The 23813-nt window shown below is 38.2% G+C and overlaps 1 protein-coding gene and 1 long non-coding RNA gene across 7 annotated transcripts in view; one reads left to right on the forward strand and one right to left on the reverse strand.

Moving 5' to 3' along the window:
- Positions 1 to 652: 652 nt before the first annotated feature.
- Positions 653 to 10639, reverse strand: NABP1 (nucleic acid binding protein 1). 3 transcript variants are annotated; one of them, XM_031452100.2, is made up of 7 exons: positions 10539 to 10639; positions 10075 to 10270; positions 9639 to 9777; positions 6952 to 7023; positions 5147 to 5222; positions 4467 to 4533; positions 653 to 3435 (listed from the first exon to the last, which is right to left on the reverse strand). In XM_031452100.2, the coding sequence occupies exons 2-7, from the start codon at positions 10163 to 10165 to the stop codon at positions 3266 to 3268; spliced, it is 615 nt and encodes a 204-aa protein (XP_031307960.1). In that variant the 5' UTR covers positions 10166 to 10270; positions 10539 to 10639; the 3' UTR covers positions 653 to 3265. The 3 variants fall into 3 exon arrangements, with proteins under 3 accessions (XP_031307960.1, XP_031307961.1, XP_010978026.1); XM_031452101.2 differs by lacking the exon at positions 10075 to 10270 and having other exon boundaries at positions 10551 to 10639; XM_010979724.3 differs by lacking the exon at positions 10075 to 10270.
- LOC116153100 (uncharacterized) overlaps positions 10621 to 23813 on the forward strand; it is a 66287-nt gene continuing 53094 nt past the window's right edge. For 3 of the 4 annotated variants that reach the window (XR_010380680.1, XR_010380679.1, XR_004136835.2), the window contains exons 1-3: positions 10621 to 10933; positions 12423 to 12515; positions 16988 to 17088. This is a non-coding gene — a long non-coding RNA (uncharacterized LOC116153100). The remainder of the gene's footprint in view (positions 10934 to 12422; positions 12516 to 16987; positions 17089 to 23813) is intronic. The other variant, XR_004136834.2, reaches the window with a different exon arrangement.

The following is a 23813-nucleotide window of genomic DNA, read 5'->3' on the forward strand; positions in this document are numbered from 1 at the left end:
GGAAAACTTGAATATACTTGGAAATTAAAGTGTTTTCTAGCTTCTCCCTCAAATCCTAACAACATACTCATGACAGGTCACAATTAGATTTCCTCAGAAGCATACTTCACAGGTCTTCACTATGGCTAAGTACATCTGCTTTACTCCCGTCATAAAACCCATACCAGAGAACTGTCACCCTCTTTTCCTACTAAAAATGTTCATTCTCATCAGATAGGGGATAAAACAAGAGAAGGAAAATTAGATTAAACAAACAAAAAGCCATCATAGGGCAAGTTATCCCAAGAACAAGTCTAGAGGTAAGAACAGACTTTGGAAAGTGTTCCATGTGGAAACTGCTTTCACATAGTTTTCCAGTTAGTTGTCTCTAGAACCTTTCAAATATATGTCTCTTAAGAGTCACAGCAGCCTAAAACTGCTTGGAGCAAACAGCCATTAGGTACATTATGATACTTAATGGTATTATTGAGGTAGAAGAAAACGGAAGTCATGTCAGCAACTGAACTGGAATGTTAGAGCCACATAAAATCTAACTGCCACTGTGTCTTAAAACTGATGTAAAATACTCTCAATTTGTACCTTCTGAGAAAACTTTTTAGGGCCAGTTAACCACCTTCCAATACTTTAAATGTTCTTTAGATAACATAGACTGTTGTTTTTTTTTTTTTTTTTTTGCTAACATCACATCTACGTGTTTTTAGTATCATTCCCTTGGCATTATTACTCAACTCAGAAAACTCTCTTAAAATGTTAAATGATAAAAAGCCAAGTGACAAATACTTAGTGATAACAAATATTTAGGGCATCCTCAAGTTAAACTGTCCTCAAATATAGAATACGAAAACTACAGGAACAAAGCAAAGAGTGAGCTGGTAAAACATAGGAAAACGTGTCTAAATGTTCACAGGAAAGCATAATGCAGCCTTTACTATTACGCATCATTATCTGGCCCTGTGGGTTTCATCTTTCCATTTCTGTACTATAGCAACTCCCCAAAGAACCTACGCAGATAAGACAGGCCCCCTGCCTGATGAGATTTCAATCCACTTCAAAACTGTTTTGTAGAAATAAAATGGGACCCAAACTTAGTAGTGTGTATCTCTATACTAAATGGCTTATGTGTTCTGTAGGTGTTTAAACTTGTTTAAAAGTCGATAGCTGAATGTGCCAGGAAGGAGGAAGGCAGGAAACTTCTTCCTCTTAACTTCTTGATGAGTACTGTCCAAGTGGGCTGGAAGGCAAATATTCATTATGGATTGTAACTCACTTTGCTTTGGTTTTGAAGGCTTCCCTTAAGAAAAAAGAAATCTGTTAATCAATGATAAAGAACACAGAACAAGAAAATTAAATTACTGAGGCAAGTGTCAACTACAAAAGTAAAACAGAACGTCTTTCTCTAGTTAATCTCAACATGCTAAAGGGTAACAGTACTTCCACACTTAACCCTGCATTTTTTTCTATTCTTGAGGTATGATTAGACAACAAACATTTAACTGCTTATTATGTGCCAGAAATCATTCCAATCATTCACATGGAAAATCTTAAATAACTCTACAGAGTGGTAATATTACTTACTTACTTGTTTTTATAGTTTTGGAACCTAAGGCTTACAGAGGTTTCAAGTGGAATAACTTGCCCAACATCACAGGTGAAGAGAAAATTAGGCCACGATTGGAAGCTCAGCAACTCATATCTTATATTTTCATTTTCCAAAACTCTAAAATCCTTTCTTTTAAAATCACCTCTAACACTATAATCTCCCACAAATAACTCAGTGCTAGTGCTCCTACCTCTAATTAGATTTTTTAAATTATGTACTAATTTATAATATTTTTTTTACCCCGATCATCTGTAATTTTGTGAACATCTTAAGAAAATAGTCACAAGCCAAATTAACTATAATCATCAGTGTATGAATAAAGGAAAAACTTACTTCTATAAAACTTAATCTTCAGCTACTGAAGTACTATAAACAATAACAAAGTGACACAGAGCTAAGTAGTCAGCAGGCTGAAGTCATCATCATAATTAGAGTAAAATGTACTGGCTCTCCATTGTAAATCATTAAAAGAGTAAAAATAAGGTAGGTCTGTTAACATTAATGCAAGTTTTATTCAAGAGATAATGTTGAAGAAGAGCTGAATTCTAACAAAGGAAAAATTTACCAGTTATCCACTCTACAGTAAAAAGTGGAACTGGAGACCACTTACAACACATAAATACATTCTGCCTTTCCATTTCTACATAAAGCTGTATTCACTTCTTTGAGAGAGCCATTTCTTAATTTTTGCTGATAAGGCTTTGTGAAATGTGTTCAGAAACTTTGACAATAAACACATACACCCCCCTTCAAATAAAGTAAATACCTAGGATTTTCTCTCCAGGCTGAGTTTCTGCAAATACCCAGGACTCTATAAATCAAGATTACATATTTCTACATGAATTCAATTTGAACTGCCTTCACTGTATTTATCTACCATAATTTGTAAAAATAATTAGGTTAATATTTATTATGACTTCATAACTCCCTCAAATTAAACTGCAATATTTAACACAGTAGTTTCAAAAAATAAACATTCAAGGCCTCAGTTTTCAATTTTCACTCAGTGTAATGCACGAAGCTAATATTAATAGGACTACCCTAAAATAAATGTAGCTTTCTTCTAAAAATGTCTTGCTGTAATGCAGATCACATTCTGTTCCATAATTCCAATAAAGAACATATTTTTTGGTAATAAAGAGTTTAGGATGATTCAGTCCTTGGAAAATCTCAATGGCAGTCACTCAATAAAGAATTCCTGGAGTCATGAACACTCAAATTGCTGTTAGCATTGACCAAGTTTTTGTTTTTTTGGTGGTTATTGCTTTAGTTGGCAATATCTGAATTTAAGACAATAGAATATGTCCCACTGAGCCTTATTTCAAATATTACAAAATGTATACAGAAGATAGACTCATAGAGGCTAAAATGCTGATGTCTTAAGTAACTCACCCATGAAATGGGTGCAGGTTTTTTAGAGGATATCCAGAGATCTTTTTGCTCTAAAAATAAATGCCCCTATTCTTCAGAGTGTTCCTGTTCTTCAGTAGGAGACTTGAGCAGCTTAATAGTTTTGCTATAAAAAACAAATCACTCATTAACAAACCAAAAATGTAAGAGGAAACCGATAAAGGACAGTCTTCACAGTTAACAATAAATAAAAGTGCAGTAAGTGTTCAAGTAGGGCACGTAGTTTAAAGACCACATGTGAGTATTTGGCATAGGTCATCTTTTAAAGGCTCTCCGAGGGTCCCTGCCATTACTTATTGTCGTCATGACTGTTTGATTATCAGCTGTTCCTGGTAGCTGTGGATTTATAGGTCCCCGGCCATTGCTTCTACCAGCATATGAAAACTGGCATCCCCTTGCTTCTGGGCCAGTTTGAACCCCGTTTCCTAAAAAAGAATATAAAAAAATCATCACCATTTTCAGATACTGATCTATAGAAGTATATCTATTTGAAGTTCTAACCCATGCTATTAATGCTTACAAGTAATATTAAGGAAAACAAACACTTTTAATTTTAAACTACTAGAAAAAAACTCATGAGTTCCAGGTTTTTCCAAATGTAAAATTATTGTACATTAACTTGATGCTAGGGAGAGGAAAAAAGAGCAACTTAGGTACCAGAATGAGATGAGTAAAGTAGAAAAAAAGCATAGATAATGCACTACCTACATTGTAACAGAAAAAGAACAAAGAAAGGGCAAAATGGTATGTAAGTGTTGGCACTTGGTTCAAATAAGGTTAATAATGTTTCAAAAGAGACAATGTGATTCTAACTTTCTAAGGAAAAGAAAATTTCCCATAATGTGATGATCATCAGCTGTGCCAAAATGTGTAGCCAACAGGTCAGGTAAAACTTCAGCTCCCTAATGAACGCCAATCACAAAAGACTTTTCCTCAGGCCTTTAAGAATAAAGACTTCAAAAGACTTTTAACAGGGATGCAAGACATTGACATTTGAGGGTATCTGAGGGGTAAAGGCTAATCTTTTAAGGAGGCAGCTATCAGCATGTGAAAAATTAAGGTGAACTATTTGTCTGAAGATAAACTGCTTTCAGTACACAAAAATAACCAGTTATCCTGCATTATAAACAATCACTAGATTACAGAAATTTTGTAAAATTCAATGGGAAACAACATAATGCATCACCAAAACTTAGATTTCTTATTATTAGCCAATGTTCATCACTGCATTCCCAGTAACTAGCCCAAATGTTTAAATACAGAATGTGCTCAATAAATTAGCTTAAGAGGGTATCTGCTTTCTAGAAAATCAGTTACTTGAGAATTCCCTGTTTCACAGTAGTTCCCTTTAGCACCAATTTATGCCTAAAGACAATTTTTTTTCCTCTAAACCTTTCATAAGATATATTCCCTTAATTCTTACACCTGATCACAAATATGCAAAAGAAAATCTTACCCACTGGTCCAAATGTACCTGTACCCATATTACTATTCATGGAATTATTCTTCTGTTCACTGTGTGCCTAAAAAGAAGTTTTCATTTAATCAAATGAAGATTCAAAAAAAAAAAGCATTTATATTATTATAACAACATATAGCAATTCTTTTTTTAACTTTCAAGGATTTTTAAAAATAATTTTTTAAAAGATTTATCCAAGTCCTCTCCATGTTAAAATATTCAGGAATGTTCCCAGACCTTTCACAACTTCTATTACATCTTACTGTATTTCCTGATATTACTCCCCACTCCTCTAAAGTGCTAACTGCTAAATGGCATATACAGGCGTTCCTCAGTACACCGGGGGATTGGTTCCAGGACCCCCTAGATACCAAAATCAGAAGATGTTCAAGCCCCTTGTATAAATGGTGCACTACAGTCAGCCCTCTGTATAGGAGGGTTCTGCACTAGAACCAATCCTGGTTGGCTGAATAATCCATGGATACGGAGAGCTGATGGTATATTTAATATACACTCACAGGATATACAGAATGGAAATTATTTAAAAGGATTTTTTTTTAAAAACTATCTTCATTATACCCAAGTTATAAAAGGTTTGGCATCCTAGCCATAGGATTATAGTACACAGTCAAATTTAGCCTAACCACAAAAACAGACAATACATTTGGATTAATTACCCCTTTGTTCTGTTGTCCTCGGTAATCTGGGTTAGGTTCACTGAAATTTGGCACTTCTGAATAAACCATACAAAATCTGAAAGACAATAAAGGACAATATGAATGACTTCTGAAATAATCAACCTTTCTTTACATAACATGCATAACTTACAGGAATGGAGAGTTTAGATGTCAAATGAATTAAACAGCGACATGTTAACTAAATTCATTTACAACAGAAACTTCCTAAATGCTTATGTTGCATAAGAAAATCAAATATCTGATCGCTACAATGTTTAGAACGTTCTATTTTGTATTCTAACTCTTCTCTACTGCAAAAAATAAATGTCAAAGATCAAGGACTCAGAAACACATCTTTGTCCTGTTTTTCCACATAGGCTGATGCCACTGAACCATGTTTAGGGTTCCAGAGTGGTTTTTCCAGCAGTGGTGATGGATTTGCACTGATCCACCCACACACTCATCCAGTCCCTCTTTGACCAATCACTGTGAATCTGCAAAGATAATCATTCAAGGTTAAAAGTGGATGCTGCAGGCATGAATAAAAACAACTGGCTATCAAGGCAACTGTTTATCCTAATGCTTCTCATCAGCTGACTATGGTGTATATTAATTAACATTACCCATAAGCATTTTCTTAGCTTCTGACCCCACAAATAAATTAGAACCAGTTTTGGTAAATCCTAAACTAACTTTGACAAAGTCACTAAGTGTTGAGTAACCTCCAGTGGTTCTTCACATAACCAACCTCCATTATTACAAACACTTCTCTACAAGATCGGCACAGGATCCTAAATCTTTCTGTAACATTGATGCTAAGACCTCTCAGAACACATTGCTCTAAGACTGCTCTAAATATGAACATAAGTTGAGTCCTAGTTTTCCTTTTAGCAAAGGCAGTGTTACCAGTTTCTGATCTTAGAAAGCTAGCAAGATTGTGTATTTTCCCCACGTATCTTATCCTTGCAGTATAAGAGATTCTTTCTTTCTTTCTTTCTTTCTTTCTTTCTTTCTTTCTTTCTTTCTTTCTTTCTTTCTTTCTTTCTTTCTTCCTTCCTTCCTTCCTTCCTTCCTTTCTTTCTTTCTTCCTTCCTTTCCTTCCTTCCTCCCTCCCTTTTTTCTTTCTCCTCTATTTTGACAGGCATTAAGTAGATGTCTTAGGCATTAACCAAATAGGATGAACTTTATGATTTCTCGTTGCCTACACCACACTTTATGAGAACATCCCAAACATCTAGACCAGAATGGAGGCTTACAGAGGATGGATCCCCCAGGGTAGAGATTACCAGTGGTTTAAGGAAGCGTCCATTGCAGCTGCCTGTAAGGCCCGTAGACTGTAGATAAATAAAGGACTTCAACTGTCATTGCTGCAAGTCCTTTTACAGATGGGTACATACTCACCCATAAACAGAGAAAAAGAAAAATTAAATGTATGGCTTAAAATCCATACACAGCTTCTTATTTGGCAATTCACCTGAAGACAGAACTTACTTCAAATGGCAGTTGTGATGCCTGAAAGATACACATTCCCAAAGCCTACAGAAATGGTCCCTGGGGAATGTCTCAAGTGCAGTTTCTTAATGCTCTTTGCCAGGAAAAACTGACATTCTCAACCATAGGGAACAGTATTGATAGCTGTTAAACTAGCACATACATGCAGTTATTTTTATAGTTAACCTGCTGCAGGCATTCAGTTTACCAGCCAAAAAAAGCCAAGGAAGAGGTTTATAGTTGATAACTACCAGTTATTCTGTAGATATAGTTTGTAATTTATTCAATTACATGAAATGCATCTTAATACTTACTCCCCAATTTTTTGAAGTTCTCCACCCCTTCCAGTATAAAGTGTCAGACATCCTTTCCACATGGATGCATACCTAGAAAGAAAAGAAACATCAGTTCTTTGGAAATATGTATATTCCCTTCTACTTAAATCAAGTAAATCTTTATACTGTATTTTCTGTATTCGGGTGCAGGTGGGGATCAAACTGTGTGTCTACATAGTAAATCAAATACAGTTAAGCTAATTTTTGATTAACTTGTTACTTACTAAGGAATAATACAAAGAAAGCACTACTGCCAAATTTTGACATAACTAAACAATAAATAACTCTAAAAAATAGAAGTCTTTCTGCAGAGCAAGCATTGTTTTCTCTAAAGATCACATCTTTAGTCAGTTAACAAAGGGAGAACTTTGAAATTGCAGAGGCTGAAGCAGAAATTACTTTTAAGTCATAGGACATATAAAATTTACACCATAGTGTTTACTTTCACACTCATTTGCTTGGTTTATCAGATACTGATATATGGTTTTTCCCCTGCCTCCATAAAACAACATAGGCTAGTATGTGTTGTTCCTAAGCTACTGAAAATTTAGTAAAATTTAATCAATGGGCTAAAAAATTAAGATCACAAATCTTTCACCTACCTGCTTTTCCAAATTGACAATTTTTAGCACCAACTTGGCTAACCTATTATTTACTCTAAACCATTCTGAATGCAGACAGCATCATTAGGTAAAATAATTCACACAAATCTAAGAAAAATGTAAGTTAATCAATATTATAAAATAAGCCCAAGGCTTGGTTTTCAGTAGTTCTTTGTACAACTACTATGGTAATGGCATGATTTAGAATGATAAATTATAACCAAATATTGCTTAACTTAGGTATAGTTCATCTTTTAACACAGATTAATAAAAATTTGCTAGCTCCATGTTATATATTTCTCTTCATTCAGTAAGGGTTATTTATTAAAGACTCCATTGACCACTTTTAAATTATACAAAAAGTGACTTAGAAGTCAGTGCACTAATATTTCACCTTCCTAAAGTAAAAATTAAAGCTTATTTTGAGAGAAAATTTAAAGTTACTGTAACTAAAACATTTAACTTTCACTTATTTCCGGAATGAGATCAGTGTTTGCAGCGTTTTCTCATAAACACGTCAATATTCAAATTACCATTATTGAGATGTATGCCTTTCTTCAAGTGATTTTTAGATTTTAGATTAAATCAGAATTAAAGGGCCTTACTATGGTCCAAACTCTGCTAGATGTGTTACTTTAGTAAGTAAAGTATAATTATTCCCATTTTACAAAAAAGGAAGTTGATAAAATGTAGTAACTTCAAGGTCACACTGATGTTAGAAAATAGTTTCTTTGGTTTTCTTCGGTAACTGTACTCCTTAAAACCCTATATACACTGCATGGCTACTGAACTTAGTTTTTCCACAATTTTTTTGATGGACACATCTATGTATTTTCTGTGACTACAAACTATGAAATAATTGAAATGTGATGCTGTATAAAATACTTTTAATCACTGGATGAGATACTTTGGCAGCCAAAAAACTTTAATTATGCTAGTTTTCACCATACCCACCCAGGTAGGAATTCTCTTTTGTACAAATCAAAGATATGGAAGTTTGAAAGACACAACTAGTGTCATAATGAGTCAGTGTATGAGAATAAAATGTCTAAGTCCTGACTCTCACTTCCTTCTTTGATAATACTCTGCACCTCACTTCCTGAAGATGTTGTAAGACTTGTCAGATACAAAAGAAGGGCTCTAAGCTCCTACTTTTAAGGTGATCTTGCACTTCTCTGAGATTGTTTACTATGCCAACATCAGTCTCCATCCACCTTTCCTATAGTTATAATCAATAAATTATTATAATTCTATTGATCACAAAGCTTCCAAGATCTATTTTTAAGACCCCTTTCTGGCATTTCACCTTCCTAAGATAAAGATTTGCCTTTAAAGGCAGTCTACTAACTAAAAAAAAAAGTTTGTTTTTGAAAGCCAATCTGTCAACTAACTCTTTTGGACAGAGGTATCATAGACATCCTTCTGCCAAACATTTTCTGTGTATCATTTTGGTTTGTGTACAACACTGACCTTACAGCAGTGGGCACAAAAAATCGTCTTCGAGAATGTGGCTTCCAGATATCGTAAACTTGCCCTCTTAACTTTTACAACCCAGTACAAATCTGACACCACAAAACTGCTAAATTCTCCAATTACAACCTTAATTTATGTCCACACTGTCTAAATGAGTACAAATAAAATACTGTCAGGATTTCAAAGGTCATGAAAAAGGGGAAAGGGTTGGGGAAAAAAAACTAAATGATAACTATATTAAATTAATTTACGAAAAAGAGAACATATTGATGTTAATCTTAACTTAGTCTACTAAAAAGATTGAGTAATCTCAGAAAAGTGTTTTAAAAATCTACTTAATCTGTAAAGAGGGACTTGTGGGTGGGGGTTAGATTCTCGGCTGAAACTGACTGCTTTTTAAAGGGAAGGGTATTACATCCCAACGGTGTCCACCATCTGAGCCACATTCAGGGGCTCAAACTCCTTGGAGTAGCCCACTGAAAAGACGTGGAACTTCAGAACTTGCCAAGGTCCCCGGCGTCAGTCAATTCCGCAGACTCCTACTTAGAAGGCGCTCTCACCCCCCCCCCCAACACTTTTATGCACACCTACCCTCTGGTCAACCGAATAATATCCCCTGGCTGTATAAGACCTCCGATTTCATCCCACACGGAAATAGTGATGCTGCCCGTTTTATCTGCTACTTTGCATGATCTCACTTCATGGCCGTCTTTGGTTTTGGTCACGCGTCCTGTGAAGATTTAAAAATCAAAAGGGGGAGGGGTATATTAGAAAATGAGGATTTCCAAAAAGCTAACTCCTCCTCCAGGATCACAATGCACCTGAAAGGTGGGAAGAGGTCTAGCCCCGGGTTCTCGCCGCAGGTAGGACTGAAGCCCCGGCTGGGGCCAACAGGGCCACGTGGGTGGGGGAGGGGAGAGAGAAGGGAGGGGAGGGGGAGGGGAGCCCCCGGCTCGCGGCGGCAGCACCCTTCCCTCCGGCCCCGTGAAGCACAGGGGGCGGCGGAGCGGCTGCGGACCCCACTTACCTATCTCCAGGACAATAAAGACGACATTTAAGTTTTTCAGTCCGGGCTTAATATCTTTTATAAAAAGAGGGGGGTCGTTAACCCCGTTCATATTGAGGCAGGTGCGGCTACGATGCGGAGACTCGAGTGGGCAGGGAGCGGGACAAAGCTTCCCACCCACCCGGACCAGGGGCGAGGGCGGATGGGCGACCTTGGGCTGGGGTGGCGAGAGAAGGGGCAGAAAGCGGTTAGTCAGGGACCGAGGAAACCAGCCCAGAGAGCACTGAGCCTAAAAAAAACGGGGGGGGGGGCGCTCACAAGTTTAAAAGAAAAAAAGACGAACAACTCCGCACACCAACCCCACTCCCAATAGGGCGACAGGAAGGCAAGCGTGAGAACTGCCCCCTTTTTTGGATAAAAGGAAGAAAAAAAAAGCAGCGAGAGGACGCCTCCGCCCTGAGTCCCGCTCACACACAGACACACACACGGGCGCGTGCCCTGTCTGTCCCGGGCTCCAGGAAGGAACAGGCTGTGACAGCAAACCCGGAGCAGAAAACCAGCAACCACGAACCCAGCGTCCCAAACAGCGACTGCGGAACGCGCCCGCGCGCCGGCAAGACCCCTCCCGGGACGCCCCGCCCCTTGTGACGTCACATGGCGTCGGCACACCCAACGCCCCGCCCTCCAGGCACTGGGGAGGGGAAGCCAAAGGACGGAAACCGTCAAGAGACGCCGGCGCTGCCTTCCTCACTCCTCCCCAATACTGTCAGCGCAGGCCCCGCCCCCTCAGCCATCCAATCGGCTCTCGGCCCCACCCTCCTCCCGCTTCCGCCGTCGCTGCGCAGAGTCAGCATTGCCTTGCCTAGCCTTTCTTATGCAGGTTAGTACGCGTCACTGTCCAACTTCTGGGTTTTCTTGCACTTTTTTTTCCCCTCAGAGTTCAGTCCTCCACCCTTGCCCTTTAGTCTCACGGTCATGGGAAACGGTTGTTGTGTTTTAGGACCCAGTGGGTCCGTCAGAAAGTATGCAGTAGCGTAAGAACAAGTTTCAGGCTGGTCTGGGTTGAAAGAAGAAAAAGGTAGGGATGGGTCCTTAGCTGCAAGACTGGAGTTTTAGGACCCGAGGGCAATTTAGGGATCAACTCTACCGCCTCATTTTACGCATATCTGAATTGAGATCCAGAAAGGTGAGGTAGTTTGCTGAAGGTCACCCAGCAGCTTGTGAGCAAGCAGCGCGTCAGCACAAGTTGTCCGACCTAGTCTTGGTGCTTTTCACTCTGTAATACTAGGTAGACAGACAAGTAGTTAAATTCCTTTGGAAACATTATTTTTCCTTAGCCTTCTCTCATATTACACCCATTCCCCATTTGCTCTTCTTCCCTGTGCTTGTTTTTAAATAAACTATTTTTTAGAGAAGTTTCGAATTCACTGCAAAATTTAGAGAGGAAGGTACAGAGATTTCCCACATACTCTCTACCCCAACACATGCGTAACCTTACCGCATTATCAGTATCCCACCCCTACTAGAGAGGTACATTTGTTACAGCTGATGAGCCTACATTAACACATTGTCATCCAAAGTCCATAGTTTACCTTAGAATTCACTCTTGGTGTTGTAAATTTTATGGTTTTGGACAAATGTATAATGTCTTGTATTCACCATTATAGTGTCATATAGAGTTTCACTGCCCTAAAAATCTGTGTGTCACCTATTCATAGTTCCTTCTCCCTTAACCCTTGACAGCCACTGATATTTTTACTGTCTTCATTTTCCAGTATGTCCTATAGTTGAAATCATACAGTATTTAGCCATTTCATGTTGACTTCTTTCACTTAGTAATATGCATTTGTTTCCTCCATGTCTTTTCATGAGCTGTCATCATGCCCTTGTTTTTTGTTATTTTTTAAATTTAATTTAATTTTTATTTAAGTATAGTTGATTTACAGTGTTACGAACTTGCCCTTATACACCCCAAAAAATCATGTAACAACAAGTGGGAAACCCTGAAACATTATAATCTGGGGTGAAAAGACGAATAAAATTTTCTTTATGTTGTATAGTGAAAAAGGCATATGCTTTAGAAACAAACCTGGGTTTGAACTGTTTACTAGTTGTGTTACCTTTAGGACAATTGATTGAGCTTTCTAGTCATAATTTAATCATCCAAAATAAAAGGGTGCCTACCTCATGAAGGATTACCTGGGCTCATAAATTGTCCAACCAGTGCCTAGCAAATAGTAGACAATATTTTCCCTTCGCCTATTTTCTGTTATTAAAGAAAAGGAAAACAATAATGGCTTAAGGTGTGATTACTTATTCATTTCATCAATCCTGTGTGATGACTAGTAATTTTTATCCCCATTTTACAGATGATGAAACTCACCAGAAACCACACAGCCAGAGAAGGGCAAACTGGGTTTTGAATCTAGGCAACCTTGATCCAAGAGCCCTCCAGCCTAAAGGTGATTTTTGACTTAAATTACAGTGGTGGAATTATGAGTCAAAAATAAACTAAAGCAATAAAGTATTAGCAGCAAGATATATTTATATGGCTTTAGAGGATCATCTAACTATTTGAGATGGTAACAGATATGTTGAGAAGAGTATCAGAGAATTTGTATGGCAGAAGACTTAATTTTTCATTGAATCTTTCTGAATATTTTTAGCTCAACCACACCACTTCCCAGACATCTACAGACAAATAGCCTAGATATATTACAGCACAAAAAAAGCGTTTCAAAGATAATCACAATTAGCAAGAGAGTCAAGACATTCTTAAAGAAGCAGAAGCTTCCAGTTCTTAGACAAATAAGGTCCAGAGTGCCAAAGACACTGATGTAATGCTGGCAAATGGTGTAAAATAATATTATTAGCATGATTTTCAACATCAAATAAAACAAATGATGAAACATGTCAGTTAATGGCAGAGCCACATCCAACCTCAGGGCTCCCAAAGACTCCCAGTCTGGATCAGAAGCTCTCATTCTACCATTATTATCTGATGTGTCTGGATGCTTCAACTAGATGTTTCTCAAAGCTATATTCTTCAACACAGACAAAAAAAGCATCATCTCAGAAGCAATATTTAAATCAGACTCCCTCTTTTTTTTTTTAAGATTTGATAAAGTCTTTAAGATATTATCAATAGACAGGAAACCAATTAAGAACATTTAACAGAATTGTAGCCAAGCGTTTGAGGAAAGTTAGCCACTCCCTGCACCTTGGGGTCATTGTTCCCAGAAAAGGAATTAGATAGGGCTGCTCAAACCAATTTTATTGACTATTATAAAGAGGAACCAGATACTTGGGAAACCAAACCCCACAAAAGCAGAAGCTGGTGCTCAGAGGAAAAGCCCAGCTCTGCCCATCCCCCACAGGACAGAATTCAGCGGAACATCCCTCACTTCCTTCCCTACTAACTCAGCAGCTCTCAGAAAGAAAGTGGCAGCAAGTGCTTTCTCATTCACCAAAATTAAAGACAGTCTTAAGAAACAAGATGGCATGGGCAGCACAGGAACTCTTCAACCCAGGTCAGTTGGTTTCAACTACCTCCAACCCCTCAAGGGTGGTGGTTAATTTAAAAAAAAAAAAAAAAAAAAGGAGGTGTCTAGAAGAGCAACTATTGCCACCCAGGTAATCTTTCCTAATATTAGCATTCAGTGAAATAAACAAAGATCCATCACTCTGCCCAGCCAGTTAGGTCATAATGATTATACTGCTGACTCTTTACTATATTCGCAGGATGACTTCATGGTCTTCTAAGATGTTGTTCTATGGACCTTCATCATTTTCATAGCCCAAACATAAATTTATTCTGAGGTGATAAGTGGTTTATGCCCAGAACCTGAACACCACTACTGTGTGAAGAACATATTATATTGCTTAGTGAGATCCAGTACAATGCAGAAAGGCATCCATTAGAATCTTGTGCATAAGGTTCTGGTTATCTGGGTTCTCACAGATAAATATTTTCCTGTAAAGTTTGCCCACCACCCACTACCCATGTTCACTACCAGGTTCTGGTTTCTGGGACTCCGATGGTCATTTCACTTTCTTTGTACTATCCATCTATTTAAAACTATTACAGGGGTGGAGTGTATAGCTCAGTGGTAGAACACATGCTTAGCATGAGGTCCTGCGTGAACCCATTAAAAAAAGAAAAGCATCTTTAAAAATAAAATAAAATGAAACTATTACAACATCAGTAAAACACCTGGCCAAGTACTGTTTGACACTAGACGTCTTGCATGGTGAAACTAGCAAGAAAAAAAATTTAACAAGAACTACAGTGTTCACACAGAGATAATCCACTTTGTAGCATAACTGGCAAGGTTAAAAATAAAAGGTCTTACGTTAATCATAAAAAGATTTAACCAAAGCCTCGTAAGTAATGTTTAGTAATATTTGCAACAACAACCACATAAATCATCCCTGTAATGATAAATGCTAACACACACTGAGCACTTGCTATGTGCCAGGCATTTTACACTTATAAGCACGTTATACTTATTTACGTATTACTTAATAATTAATTCATATGAAGTGAATTTTCTCATTTTATACTCAGTTACAAAGCAGGGATATAAAGCCCTCTGTCTGTTACATACAATGACCTTTTCTCCAAAACAGGTTATTTTCCCTAAAAAGTGCATTTTTTTGGTTATCTAAGTGAGTAATTAGATTTTTTTGAAAGTTTGTAGTTCACAGTGATAAGTGCAGCAGCATTTTATCTGATCCCCAGTGTCTAATTATGTGGGGGCAGTGAAGTCGGCTTGTGAGGAATAACTTTGTAGTTTCCCTTGGGAAGAAATGCACCCCTAAATGGGGTAATTCAGCTCAGCTACATTATCTTTCTAATGACAGAGTAAATGACTTCGGCTTCTCTGTTCTAAAAAGTTCTTTTCAAGTGTACCACACATGTAAATAGCTGCCTGAATTTATTGTTCGTTCAGCTGAAAAACCAAACATTACTGGCAACTGACCTAACTCAAAACTAATACAAAATTATTTCTTTATTGGTGAAAGATTTGTCTAACTGCAGTATATATCATACACATCGTACTTAAAAGAATATTGTAGAAAATGCTGCAAATCACTCATACAAAGTGAACATAAGAAGGCTTCTGTAGGATCAAAAGTCTTTTTATCCTGTATACCTACATGCTTCAACAAGAGTATTTGCTATTTGCTGATGTTTTCCAGTGTCCTGTGTTGCTATAGACTGAATGTTTGTGTCCCCTCAAAAATTTGTATGTTAAAATCTAATCCCCAGTGTGGTAGTATTTGGAGGTGGGGCCTTTGAGAGGTGATTAGGTGTACAAGACGGAGCCCTTATAAATGGATTTAATTCCCTTAAAAAAAAGACCCCCAGGAGCTTCTCACCCCTTTCACCATGTGAGGTCACAGCAAAAAGACAGATGTCTGTGAACCAAGCTGTGGGCTCCCACCAGATACCAGATCTTGTCCTTCTCAGCCTCAGAATTATGAGATACATGTTTTTCTCAATATCTGTTGTTATAAGCCACCAGTTTATGGTATTCTGTTATAGCAGCCCCAGTGAACTAAGACATATGTGAAAATAAATAAACAAATGACAATTAAAAAAAAAAAAAAAACAGCTCTCCTGGTTTCAGAGTCCTGTTCCTTGCTCTAGTCGGCCCTACAAGAAGCATGTGACAGTTTCTCCTAACTTCATGCCTGACACCTGTTGGAATGGAGGGCTTGATAACTTTGTGAAATTTTGATTTATCTCAGTTTCTTTATGATAAAAAATAAGTACCTTTTTTAAAAATTTCAGGGCATTGCAAAGCTGATACATGTGCTCTTCTTTCACACACATGCACGCACACACATATACCAATAAATTACCAGGAAGAAACAATATTTCCTATAAATCCCTAAATAAGAGATTTTCCTATATGAACATGGAGTGTCCCAGTTGGAAGGATGCTTACAGATAATGTGCTCTAACCCCTTCATTTTGTATATGAAAAATATGGGCCCAAAGATACAAACAGGATTACCACCTACACCCTCTAATGAATGAATGGATCTCAGTGCTAATCATCTTAGGGTGCTAATATCATGACCACCAGTCCAGACCAGTTAAATCAGAATCTCTGACGTGGGGCTCAGGAATCAATATATTTTAGAACACTCCCCCAGGTAATTACGGTAATTACAGTGTGCAGTCACATTTGAGAACCACAGCAGGTTAGAGATTTTTTTTTTTTTGTCATTAAGAAAAATTTCTAAAAGTAACATTACTCAGTATGTAGTTAAGACTTCTGTTATGAACACTTGGCCTTCCATATCTGTAGGTTCTGTATCAGGGGAGTCAACCAACCTTAGATGGAAAATATTTTTTTAAAAATTTCAGGAAGTTCAAAAAAAGCAAAACTTGAATTTGCTGTGCGTAGGCAGCTATTTACATAGTGGTTACACTGTATTAGGTATTATAAGTAATCTAGAGATGATTTAAAGTGTATGGGAGGATGTGCATAGGTTATATACAAATACTACACCATTTTATATAAGGGACTTGTGTATCCTCAAATTTTGGTATCCATGGGGGTGGTCCTGGCACCAGTCCTCTGCAGATACCAAGGGACAACTGTATTGTTAAGTTACATTTTAAAAGTTTGTGGGGTAGGGAGGGATAAATTGGGAGTCTGGGATTAGCAGATACAAACTTCTATATACAGAATAAACAAGTTCCTACTGTATAGCACAGGAAACTGTATTCAATAGCTTATAATAACCTATAATGAAGAAGAATGTATATATATATACATAAATCACTATGCTATAGACCAGAAACTAACACAACATTGTAAATCAACTATACTTCAATTAAAAAAAAAAAGTTTGAAGAGATTTACACTCCCATTTGTCCTTTGTATATTCATTGAACATAATTAATTTATTTATTCAGCAGATCTTTTTTGGACAGCTGCTATGTATCAGCACTGGGACTGCATCAGTGAAAAGTGATACAAACAAAAATCTCTGACTTCGTGGAGCTCACGTTCTAACGTAAGTAGACAAGCAATAGACGAAATAAATCAGTAAAATTATATAGTACATTAGAGGGCGATGAGTGAGAAGGTGAAAAATAAAGCAAAAAAAAGCAAAAGAGGGAAAGGGATTGAGCAGGAGAGGCTACAGAGAGTGGGCAAGGAAGGGGATATTTGACCAAAGATACAAAGGAGGGGAGGGAGCCATCGAAAAGGCTCAGGCTACCTGGCTTTTTCCTGGAACAGTAAGCAGGCTGTTATGACTGAAGGTGAGTGAGCTAGGAGAGAGTGCAGACGTGAGGATGAGGAGGGGGTGGACCATATGTGAAGACGTTGGCTTTTACCCTCAGACTGGGGTCTGAATGTTTTCAGTAAAGACCTTACATGCTAATCTGACTGAACAGTAGCACTCTGGCTAGTTGGTGCAGAACAAAAGGAGCAGGGAAATCAGTCAGGAGGTTATGTATTAATCCCTTGCACCAGGTTGGTAGCAGTGACGATAGTAAAGTGTGATTGGCATCTGGATCTGTTCTGAAGACTGAGCCAACAAGCTCAGTCTGGTTGAAAGTGGAGTATGAGAAAATGAGTTAAATATGACTTTCACATTTATGGTCTGAGCAACTGGAAAGATGGAGTTGTCATCCACTGAAATGGGGAAGACTACAGGTGGAACAGTTTTTGGAGGTTGTGGAGCCATCAGGAGGGCCCTTTTAGTGATGAAAAACAGTGAGGCAGGAAGAACACAATCAGGAGAGTGGTGTTCTGGATGCCAGGTGAACCAAATGTTTCTGGAAAGGGGCTGATATTTGTGTCGAGAGCTGCTGATAGATCATGTGAGATAAAACTGAGTTGATCACTGGGTTTAGCAAAAATGAAGGTCATTGGTGACACTAACAAGAGCAGTTGCAGTAGAGTTGGTGGGGGTAAAAGCCCAATGGATTGAGTTCAAGAGAGAACAGAAGTTGAGGAACTGGAAATGTTAAAGCAGGTGTGTACAGCTCCTTCTAGAGGGATTGTTGAAAGCAAAAGTGAGAAATGGCATAATTTGAGGGGAAATGGGACAAAAGAGATTTTTTTTTCAGATGTGAAAAATAATGTCATGACTGTAGCCTGAAGGGACTGTTTTAGTAGAGAGTGAAATAGGGGATTTCTGGAGACAGATCCTTGTCCTTAAATAGTTCAGAGGGGAGCATAGACGGTTCTTCTGAAACAGGAGGAGAGATGCTAGTGGGTGGGATATGGTGGTGTGAGTGTGTGTACATTCTCTTCTGATCACTACTATAAGCAAGATCATCAGTTGAGTGAGGATGGGGAAGAGGTGCTGGAAGTTTGAAGTGTGAGTGTGAGAAGACGGTAATAAATAGTCGTCAGGGAACATGGGAGAGTGAGTGAACTAGGGAAGTGTATAACAATTTTAGAACAGGGCTAAAGTCTCACTTGAAAGCAATTAACAGTAAATTTAAAGTTAGGCCAGAACACATGGTTTTGTATTTTCCTTTGGACACATTCGTCTGTGAAGGTTTAGGCACAGACTAGGCTCAGAATTGGATTTAACCAGTATCAGAGTGATACTGTTTTGACAAGTGATAGTAACTCTGGTTTTTGGAACGTATGTTGTACAAATCTTTCCCATTTGGTGGCTTGTGTTTTCCTTTTTTCCTTTTTTCTGTATTTTTTCTTAAGTACAGAAATTTTATACTTTTATGTTGCCAAGTCTATTATCTTTTCCTATGGTTTCTTGCGTTGCTTTTCGGCTCGAGGGAATCCTTCCTCATAAAGAGATGGTATAAACTTTCTTCTATACCTTCTCCAATTTTTTTATGGCTGAATTTTTAACTCTTTAATCTATTTGTTTATATTCTGTGGTACAAAGTACTAATAAAATATTCATCAAAAAACCCCTTTTTCCCCCACATTAATTATTAAAGAAACAACTCCTCACCCTTCACTTTGTAACTTTAAAATATATTATCTTATTATCGTCTTATATTTTATAAGCTCTGTTGTCACTTCTGAGTCACTGATTTATCTGGCTATTTTCAGTACTTAACATGCTCTAACTATTGTATGTTTATAATTCTTCAGCATCTGAAAAGGCAAATACCAACCTCCCGTCCCCTTTTTGTAAACATTTTTTAGCCATTCTTGCTTACTTATTTTTCTAGAAAATTTTATCATCATTCAAAAACAGGCCCCTTTCAGGGTTTGTTTGGAATTGAAAGCAGCTGAAACATTAGTGTGGGAAATACTGATTTCTTTACAATTTTAAGTTTCCCATTCAGAAACCATGCATGATTCTCTATTCTGGTCTTTTAACTTTGCCATATTAATTACTCATTCATGTTTTTATACATTTTAAATCTCCCTGAGATATAGTTTAGCTTTGATTTTGTTTTGCTAGAGTGATTCCTCAAGTAAATTCCCCAGAAAGAAAACCAGAAAGTAACTTTCTGATACTTCATATATCCAAAAATGTCTACTTTTTTCTCATATACATCTATCTCGGGCAGGTATAGAATTTTGAGATTGTAATCCTTTTCACTTAATACTTGTCACTAAGTCCAATGGATAGAATGTTCCTTGAAACACTACCGTTAGAAGCAAAAAAAAAAAAAAGGGGGAAATAACCTAAATGTCAAAAAGGTAGAGATTTATTAAATAATGTATCATTAGTAGGGAAATCTATGAACTGTTTTTTAAGTTATGTAAATATATATGCATGATAAGGAAACAAGTCCATGTGGAAAAAGGGAGTCTGCTTAGCAGTTTGTATACTATGATAGGGTTTTTGAAAAATAAACCCTACATGGATATATATTGGCATATCGAATTTTGTATCTGTACATCTGGAAGAACATATGCCAAACATTAACAAATCACTATGGCTATTATGATTAGCATGTGTGGAAGGAAGAACTTTCACTTTTTATTTTACATACTCTAGATTATTTGAAGTTTTAAAATGGTGTTTTATTACTAATTAACAGGCATACAGCTTTATGCAGCTAACATACACATTTACTTGACCTTTTCCACACCTCTGTTTCACTCAACACTGTTGACCACACTCCTTCCTGTACAAACACTGGGCTGGGTGCCTCTTCTGAGTCTTCCCATGACACACTGTACTTACCCCAATTATAGAGCTTTGCACTTTAATTTATAATTGCCTATTTGTCTATTTTTTCCATGTAGACTGAAAAGGCAGATACTTTCCCTATTTCATCATTTTATGTTATACCTTGCAGAGTGCCAGTTCAGTGACTGTTCAAGGTGTCTGTGATTTGAAAGGAGACGTATATTATCTGGTTCTCTGGAAAATGAAAGAGGCAGCGCTCAGAAGGTAAAAAAGGGAAGTGATAGATGCAGGTTGGAAAGTCCTGAAGATGAACCATGTCCATTGGCTGAGCAGCCAAACCACTAGGGGAATGGTTCCCTTAACCACAGTCCGTAAGTAGATCAAAGGGAACAAAGCAGAGACTTGTGGGAGAAACCATGCACAGTAGTAAGAAGGTGACTGGCTTCTCCTTCAGGGAAATTCCACACTTAGGTAGGGGACTGTTAGGTAAATATCTGTCCCTGTGGGTCGAATGCATGGGAGTAGCATGGGACTTCTGAAGGGGAAGTTAGAAGGCAGATATCACTGTGGCCATCAAATCAAGCAAGAGAAAGCAGGACTTGCTTATTAGAGTAAAGACTAAGCTGTTCCCAAAAAGAAACACCAAAAAAGTATACATTTATGTGCAGAAGCTTAAATAACATAAAAGCTCTTTTTTTTCTCGCATTACAATAAGGAGAACAGTCCAGCTTGGCAGGGAGTTTTTACTCCACAAAGTCATTCAAGGACCCAGATTCCTTTCATTTATTGCTTCACTGTTCCCTAAGGTAATGTCTTTATCCTCGTGGTCAGAGTTAGGTTGTGGGCACATTCAGTGGTCCAACCTGTGGAAAGGGAAAAGAGAGAAACTCCAAGGCAAGTCTCTTATGTTTTAAGGTAGAGAGGACCCAGAAATTACATATAACTTCCATTTACACATTATTTCTGCTTACATCCCATAAGCCAAAACTTAGCCACACAATCCCATGTCACTGTGAAGAGAGGATGGAGTTGTAGTCTCTAGCTGAGTAACCATTACCGACTATAATCTCTATTTCTATGGAGAAAGGGAGGTATGGATTTTGGAGAAAAACTAGTTTTTGCCATATAAAAAGTTAAATGTTGTTTTCATAACCTGATTAATAAAAGTTACTTTGAAGCTCTAGTGGCCATCAAATGCTGGTCTAATACGTACGACTACTGCACGTGCAGTGCAAAAACCAAGGACAATGGAAGGAACTTAAAGCTAAATGTGTTCAACATAAGGGATTGTCCTTGATAATGTTTAAATATCTTTAATGATACAGTGATGGTGTTGCTTAGCATTTTAAATGTCCTTTTGGGGAAAAAAAAAGTAAAATGGAACATTGGCAACGCTGCATCGGTATATCCAGTCCCCAACTTCTGTGTGTGTGCTTGTTGAGATTCTACTGATTCTTGAAATCCTGATCTGAGACCAATGCAGCATATGGCAACCAAGCACAGAGGGTCAGCAGAAAGGCCAGTAGATGGGACAGTTGTTACCCCTATTCCTTCTTCAACACTGAAAGTGGTGTTTCATCCCCAGCATAGGTTTCCTAAACCCTCCCCACTGGACCCACCGTCATCCGTCTCCCTCTCCCGCCAGTTGGGTCCCCCTCCTCTGGACTCCCGTGTTGTTCTTTGCGTGGTTCCACCGCACTGTTTATCACGTGGCATTGTATCAAAAGTTATTGTCACTCTCCTCCGACTTGAACATGAGCACCTCAAGAATAAGGACCATGTGCTCCCTGAAGGTACTAGGGCTTTTTCGAGGTGAAAACATCTGTGTTAGTCTGCTAGGGCTACCCTAACAATATACTACAGAGTGGGTGGTTTAAACAACAGAAGTTTATTTTCTCACTGCTATAGAGTCTATAAACCCAAGATAAACATGTGAGCAGGATTGGTTCCTTCTGAGGCCTCTCTCCTTAGCTTGTAGGTGGGCCACCTTCTCACCAAGCCCTGATATGGTCTTTCCTCTGTGCACATGGATCCCTGGTGTCTCCTTGTGCATCCAGATTTCCTCTTCTAATAAGGACACTGATCAGATTGGATTAATATCATGTACCAGTCAGATTGGATTAGGGCCCTAACAACCTTATTTTAACTTAATTGCCTCTTTAAAGGCCCTATCTTCAAAATCAGTCACATTCTGAGGTCCTGGGGGTTAGGGTTTCAACATACCAATGTTAGGGAGCAAAATTCAGCCCATAACAACATCTTTATGATCTTTGCTGGTTATAAAGGTAATTATTTTTTAAATCAAATTATACGGAAATGTGTAAGTAGAAAGTCAAAGTCTACTGTCATCTCACCCCGCATGACAATGTCTCCCAGCAGGGGTAATCAGTGTTGAATGAATGAGTGAGTGAGCATGGGGTGGGCTTCATTTACATCTGAAAAAAATGAGGCACTAAGAGGCTGAGCCACTTTTTCTAGATCATAAAACTGGTTAACGAAAAGAGAACCATACCCACCAATTCTACCAATTCCTCATCCAAAGTTCCTTCTACTATGTTATGCTACTCCTTTTTTCTATTTGTCGTCATTTTTAAGTAAAGACTTGTGCTCCTTATTTTTAATGTTAAAGTGGGTAAGCTGAAGACTTTATATTTCTCTTTAAAAGTTACTAAACTTAAGTGCTTTTCACTTATATCTACCTTTGTCATAGGATCTTTCTGCAGCAAGAAACAGATATTCCCTTAGATTAGTTTCCAGGTGCCTATGACCACATAACAAACCTTGTCAAAATTTAGTGGCTTAAAACAGCAGCTGTTTCACTTTTATGATTGTGTAGGCTGGCCATCTGGCAGTGACTTCGGATGGCCCTGCCTGCAGTCACTCATGTGGCCTCATTCACATGCCTGCCGGTTGGTGCTGGCTCTGCGCTGGGGTGCTTCTGTTGCCCTCCACGTGGTTTCACATCCTCTGGTAAGCTACACCCGGCTTCAGAGCTTGGTGATCTCAGGATTCCAAATGGCGAAAGCGGTAGCTACAGGGTCTTTTACAGATTAGATCCTGGAACTGGCATTATGTTACTTTTGTCACATTCTTTTGGTCCAAGTCAGTCATGGGCCAACCTAGATTCAAGGGGGTGGAGACATAGCCCCTGCCTCTTGATGGAAGGAGTAGCAACATCACTTTGCGAACAGGTATGTGGAGGCAGGAAAGTCATGATGGGGCATTACTGTATAATGCTTTTCCACAGCTGGCATTTCCCACAGGATAGCATTCTGCTTGCTGGCCTTCCTATCATGCCCACAGCTTCCTTTTAGAAAAGTGAATCGCTCATATGGTATCATGCTTTGTATTTTGTAACTCTGCCACCTGACTTCAAAAAGTCAGACTGGAGATTAGTGCTTGTATTAGTTTCGATTAGAGACAACTTCAAGTGAGAGAAAGCTGCACTTGACTGGGTTTAAAGAAGATAGAAGTTTATTGCTGACTCTTGTCCAAGTCCAAACGTAGGTTCTTTGGACTTGGTATTGGCCTCCACATTATCTGGCCTCTTCTTTCTTGTTTTTCTCCATTGACTGTACCTTCCAGTACCAGGGCTGCCTCGTGATCCAAGATGGCTGCCCGAATTCCAAGCTTTGCAGTCTGTTTCACCCAGCAAGAAGGAAACA

Source organism: Camelus dromedarius, chromosome 4 (assembly GCF_036321535.1).
Source record: "Camelus dromedarius isolate mCamDro1 chromosome 4, mCamDro1.pat, whole genome shotgun sequence".
Taxonomy (NCBI): Eukaryota; Metazoa; Chordata; class Mammalia; order Artiodactyla; family Camelidae; genus Camelus; species Camelus dromedarius.

Bases quoted from the DNA above. Each gene is read 5' to 3' on its own strand.
- NABP1 (XM_031452100.2), bottom strand. From the start codon at position 10,165: ATGAACGGGGTTAACGACCCCCCTCTTTTTATAAAAGATATTAAGCCC. The intron at 7,024-9,638 runs GTAGGTGTGCAT...TTTTCTTTCTAG, and splicing joins ATTATTCGGTTGACCAGAGG to GTATGCATCCATGTGGAAAG. The intron at 5,223-6,951 runs GTAAGTATTAAG...ATTGTCTTTCAG, and splicing joins GAACTTCAAAAAATTGGGGA to ATTTTGTATGGTTTATTCAG.